The following is a 6,175-nucleotide window of genomic DNA, read 5'->3' as shown; positions in this document are numbered from 1 at the left end:
CACACCTCAGTAGCTACAAACACATAGCTCACTAGCTGCAACCATTCACATGGCACTCTGGCCCCAACACGTTCTCACTCCCAAAGCGTAACATTTTACGCTAGGTGACAAATCGTCAACATATTACTTTTTTGGCTACCCACCACGTTCCTAAATGACGACCTCAAAAACATGAGGAAATATGAGAACCGTCTGGACTCAATCTACACATGTTCGCTCTTTTTCTTCAAATCGTTTAGAAACACACTATTTTACATCATTAAAGTCCTGGTTAGGTTTAGGGCTGGAACGTCTATTACCGCGTGAGCGTCATTGCACTGGATTTCAGCCATAACCCGCCGCGTACCATAAGAACGCCGAAGGTCTCCTTTCGCATTCCTCAGGAACGCCGCGGGACGTGACAAAACGTCGCCATGTTACACCTCAGGAGTGAGAACAGGCTCCTGGCCCAGAGCTCACCTTTCCCTGGGCTTAAATCCCTTTAATTACTGATGTGAGTCAGCTGTGTAAAAGAGAAAGGTGGCACCTCAGGCAGAAGAGATTGTAGGACACGCCCACACAGGCACCTTCAGGAGGAGGCCCTGCTAGGGCCGTAACACAGTGGGAAGGAAAAACTCCCTTTTAAAAGGAAGAAACCTCCGGCAGAACCAGGCTGAGGGAGGGGCAGCCATCTGCTCTGAGCAGCTGGGGTGAGAGAAGGAAAAGAGGCTAAAGACATGCCCCCCAGCCCAATGGTGGAATTTCTAAGTATTAGTTTTAGATCCTGTGGCCAACTTGTATATGGAAGAAATGGAAAAGACGGCTTTGTTATCCTACCCTGGAACACCACCAACCCGTTGGTTTAGATATGTGGATGACACCTGGGTGAAAATCAAATCTCAAGACATACCACAATTTACGGATCACGTTAACTCAGTGGATCAACACATCAAATTCACCAGGGAGGATATGAAAAGTGGCAGGTTAGCCTTCTTAGACTGTGAGATTTCCATCAGCAATGGGGGACATCTAAAAGCTGATGTGTACTAAACCTATGCAAACTAAAACATTACTTTTAAAAACACCAGTATAGGTTTATGAGGCCTATAAGTAAAAAACTACATTTTCCGTGAAAATGATTTCACTTCCGGTTTCGGGCAGGTGATGGCGGACATGCGATAGTTTGAGCTGACGTCTATTTCAATGTAGGAAGTGTTAGGAACAGCTGATCGGCAAAATGTGTGTCTGGAATATTATGTTTTTGTTGCTGCAAGTGCTTTTTATGCAATTTTTGCAAAGCTAAATGTGGAAGGAAACCATGACGTAGGACAAGCTGATGGCATAAGATGTAAGTTCAACTCCTCTGGTTTAATATGTAAAAAAAATTATTGCACTAGCTTACGTGGTTCCTATTCTACAGGGATTTAAACATAGTTACGCAAAACGGAGCGTGCCTGGTCCGACCGGTTTTGAAGGGTTAAGGTTTGCCCCTCATTATCCACTGGAGCATAAACTGGGTGTCATCAGGACGTTACAACGTAGAGCGAACACCCCACATCCCCACAGACACAGCGGTCAGGAAAAGAAGAAAAACAGAACATCAAGAAGTCCCTGAGTAAATGTGGGTATCCCAGCTGGACTTTTGTCAAGGGAAGGCAACCAAAGAAAGCGCCAGCCGATTCAGGAGAGAAGGACAACCGCTGCCTAAGTGAAAACGCGTAGCGATCCCTTATGTGTCAGGAGTATCGGAAAAGTTGAGACGCATTTTTTCTAAACACCCCAAAACATGCTGTGCCAAAGAAATTGGTCCACCCCAAGGATCAGGTCACCCGACACAAACAGAGTAACATAGTGTACGCTGTTAAGTGCAGGAGGAGTGCCAGGATTTATACATCGGGGAAACCAAACAACCTCTGTGTAAGCGGATGGCACAACACAGAAGAGCTACCTCGTCAGGCCAGTCTGCAGTCTATTTACACATACAGGCCAGTGGACACTCTTTCAATGATGAGGATGTAACATCCTGGACAGGGAGGAACGCTGGTTTGAGCAGAGTCAAGGAGGCCATTTACGTGAAAAGGGAAAGACCATCTCTGATTCAAAGAGGGTATATCTTTCACCATCTTACAAAGTCTCCGTGAATGGTATTCATGGCCATTGATCGGTGGGCTTTGATCAGTGGTTGTTGATCAATGGTCATGACAATTTGCATATTAATGAACATAAACTGACCTCCCAGCCCATTGTTCATTCAGTGGTGCTAGTTTCACTTATTATTAAAATGTACTGTTTATAAGGTTGGAAACGTGCAGTCAGCTGAGACTGAAGAAGTCACTTGGATGAGTGACGAGACATTTCTCCCACTGAAAACACTATGTCCAAATGAACAGAATCAACTTTTGGAACTTGCTAGCTAGCTAGCTAGCGTTAGCCTAGCACTGCAGCTGCCTCTCGGCTCATTTTACTTTAAAATTAACCCACAGCTTTAAAAACCTATAAAAATCTCTCAATGAAATGTTCTGTTGAGTGTTTGAATATAGGCAGCACGGTGGTATGGTGGTTAGCACTGTTGCCGCAAAGCAAGAAAGTCCTGAGTTCAATCCCACCATCAGGCCGGGATCTTTCTGTGTGGAGTTTGCATGTTCTCCCCGTAGGTTCCCTCCGGGTACTCCAGCTTCCTTCCACAGTCCAAAGACATGCAAGCTATTGTGGGGATAGATTAACTGATTAATCCAAATTGCCCATAGGTGTGAATGCAGGAGTGAATGTGAGCGTGAATGGTTGTCTGTCTCTGTGTGTTAGCCCTGCGACACACAGTCCAGGGTGTACCCTGCCTCTTGCCCTATGACAGCTGGGATAGGCTCCAGTGCCCACTGCAACCCTGGAAAAGGATAAGCCGAAGCGAATAGATGGATGGTGTTTGAACTTAATCATGCTGTGATTGCAGCCATTCCCCAATTCTCTTTTTATCTCTAAACCAAATCATCAGAACATGGAAATATAATCATCACATCAAAATGATGTGACTGGAAGAATGCAGCAGTCTGTGCTCCACCTGCTCCTTTCTCCTCCACACCTCCAGGTGGAGAACATGGATGTATAAATCTCTACAGAATTCTTTGAATATTATCCTGTCTTATCAGTTTTCAGTGAACTCATCAAAAATTCTCACAGACCCCAAAATAAGCACAAAATAACTTTTTTGGACATTTACTCTCTGATATTTGCTCTTCAGCTTGAGTCTCCATCAGTGGGAACATTTCCTGATTCAAATTTTCTTTGTTTGCATCAAACTCCATGAGAATCAAAGTGTGAATCAGAGTCCTGATAATCAGATTCTATAGAAAACATGGAGACTGTAGAGGAGAATATGTTCATTTGTTCCCTTCAATAAAAATCAATCAGTTCCTCAAATAAAATTAGTCCTTGATCAGTTTGATTGACAGGACAGATGATAAGAGGTGCAGAGTTTTTACCACCATCATTAGGATTGGGACTGAAGAATGGGCGGAGTTTGTGAGTGAAGGAGCAGCCAGTAAAGGAGTAGATCAGAGCTGCAGCACCTACATCATAAAAGGAGACCAGACCCTCCTCATAATCCACAAACACCCCCACCTTCTCAGGACCAGGATGAAGACAGATATGGACTGAAGGACCAGCAAGACCCTTGTACTTATTTCCATTTCTCAGCGCTACAGTCCAAAAACCATGCTGAGGACTCAGTGTGATTTCTCCCTTCCTGTTGATTGACTCTCTGGCCACTCCTAAATCCCAGTCAATCTTTCCTTTAACCTGAACTTCAAAGTAAAATCTGCCTGAAGAGAAATTCTGCTCTCCTAAAACATTTGCACAGTAAGAAAATCTCTCTGGGTTGTCTGGAAGAGTCTTCTCCACATCACTATCATAAACTTGTTTTCCATTATCAGATAGGATGAGATTAGGATGAGCTGTATCAGGATCCAGAGTCACATCCACTGCATACTGCTGGACCCTCTGCAGCTCAGCCTCAAACAGCTTCTTCTTCATGGGTTTCCACATTGTCTCCTCCAGCTGAGCTACAGCTCTCACCACAGTCCCCTCATATGATGGTGGATGGACTCTGACCTCTGTCCAGTCCTTGGTGGGTGGAGCAGCTTTCAGGGACGAGAAGCTTTGGAGGAGGTGGAGGTGGTCTTCAGAGCGTGAGAGCTGCTCCACCTCAGAGCTTCTCTCCATCAGCTCAGAGATTTCCTGTTCCAGATCTTTGATGAGACCTTCAGCCTGTTTCTCTGTAGTTTCCTGTTTGTCTTCGATCTCCTTTATGAGCTCCTTCAGGCGTCTCTCAACAGACTCCATCAGAGCTGTGAGGACCTGAACACCTTCTGCTTTCTGTCTGTCTGCGGCATCTTTACTCATCTTCACCGACTCTTTGATCTCCTGAATCTTCAGTCGTCTCTTCTGGATCATCTGCTGAATCTCAGCCTCTGTCTTCTCCAGCTCTGCCTTCATTCCTTCATATTCTTCTCTCAGAGGAACAAACTCGTGGTTCTTGTGGTCTAAAAAAGGGCAGAGCATGCAGACACATGTCTGGTCGGTCTTACAGAACAGCTCCAGAATTTTATCGTGCTTCGTACACATCCTGCCTTCCAGGTTCTCCACAGCATCAATCAGCTGATGTCTTTTCAGACCTTTCAGTGTCAGATGAGGCTCCAGGTGAGTCTGACAGTAGGAGGTCTGACACACTAGGCAGGACTTCAGGGCCTTCAGTCTGGTTCCAGTGCAGACGTCACAGGGAACTTCTCCTGGTTTGGCAGCTTGTTGCTTGGAGCTGCTGCTGCTGGCTTTCTGCTGAGCTTCACGTCTGAACTGAGCAACCATCTCAGAGATGAAGGTGTTGACCCTCAGCTGAGGTCTAATGTAGAAAGTCTCTTTACACATGGGACACTGACACATGACATTTATATCCCAGTGCTGACTGATGCAGGTTTTGCAGAAGTTGTGTCCACATGGTGTGCTGACTGGATCAGTGAACACATCCAGACAGATGGAGCACAGAAACTGATCTTCAGAGCGCAGATTGCTGGCAGAAGACATGTCTGCAATCTGAAGGAGAAAGAAAAGAAACACATTTGATTCAAAAAATTCACTTTAAATGTCATTTTTAAAAAGAGAGAAACAAGTGTCAGTAGTCTAAGGAGATTGTCTAAGAAGCCTAAGAAGCTTCTGCAGTGGTGAGTCGGTGGAGAGTCTCAGATTTAAGCCCTATGGGCCTTAAGGGAGCGGAAGCTCTTCCGAGACCTCAACAGTGAGAAGAGTCCATAGTTGGGATGGGAGAGGTCCATCATAATCTTCCTGGCTTTGGTCTTGCTCCGGTTGGTGTAGATCAGGGCAAGGCAACCTTTCTGATGACGAGTGCCATCTAAAATTTCCTCAGAAGTCAGTGTGCCATATGATTGCATTAGCAATAAATGTAATAACGCTCTATATTAACAGTTACACACTATATAGAACCACTTTATAGAATTATATTTGTTCACAGATGTTGGCAGCTATCAGCGAAAAGTTATCAGCTATTTTGAAAGAAAAAAAGACCTTTTATCCATAACAAGAACTACATAACTACATAAATGAACTGTACACAGAAAATGCAAATGCTATTTATGGTCTCCTCACAACAATGATAAGAAAAATAAACTGGGCCAATATTACATGTTTGTTAATATAGAGATTCACATGTTAATGTGATCTCTGGTCTCCCACTCAGAGACACAGGTCTCCGAGTGTCTAGTATTCAGACCTGAGGACTCTCTTCATGTGAGAGAAAACCTGCTCACACAGACATGTAGAGCCAAATAATAACAATAAGGCCGCTGCAATGTTCTGAAGACAGTTAAACTTGTCAGGTAGTGATGTCCAGCAGGTAAAAATGCAGCTCCATGAACACGCACAGCTGTGGATTCCAGCTGCTTCGATGTTGCATTAACTGGCATTAACTCAGCCAGTTAATGTGAGACAAATCTAGCTGCTCATTAAAGATTTCTGGTTTGATCATAAAATAAAACATTGGTCCAAACACCTGAAAGTCCCCAAAATGCATTGTGAATTCTGTCTCGAGTCTACTGATGTACCCGTGTATTTCCGTGGTCCTGATGCTGCGCTGAGCGGACAGCTCCTGAAGCTTTTGAAGTGTCAGAATGTGGAAAGCTAACAACGTCCC

At 44.6% G+C, this 6,175-nt stretch overlaps 1 protein-coding gene across 1 annotated transcript; it reads right to left on the bottom strand.

Moving 5' to 3' along the window:
* Nucleotides 1-2,371: 2,371 nt before the first annotated feature.
* On the bottom strand, nt 2,372-5,103 carry LOC102314271 (E3 ubiquitin-protein ligase TRIM21). The gene has a single exon (XM_014331249.2). It carries the CDS (start codon nt 5,050-5,052, stop codon nt 3,367-3,369), a length of 1,686 nt encoding a protein of 561 aa, XP_014186735.1. The 5' UTR covers nt 5,053-5,103; the 3' UTR covers nt 2,372-3,366.
* Nucleotides 5,104-6,175: the final 1,072 nt, after the last annotated feature.

This window comes from Haplochromis burtoni, unplaced genomic scaffold (genome assembly GCF_018398535.1).
Source record: "Haplochromis burtoni strain Fernald_Lab_line unplaced genomic scaffold, NCSU_Asbu1 Contig_1759, whole genome shotgun sequence".
Taxonomy (NCBI): domain Eukaryota; kingdom Metazoa; phylum Chordata; class Actinopteri; order Cichliformes; family Cichlidae; genus Haplochromis; species Haplochromis burtoni.
This window is presented reverse-complemented; position numbering and strand designations above follow the sequence as displayed.

What these genes read in the sequence shown, in the direction of transcription:
- LOC102314271 (XM_014331249.2), bottom strand. Translation starts at nt 5,052, where the DNA reads ATGTCTTCTGCCAGCAATCTGCGCTCTGAAGATCAGTTTCTGTGCTCC.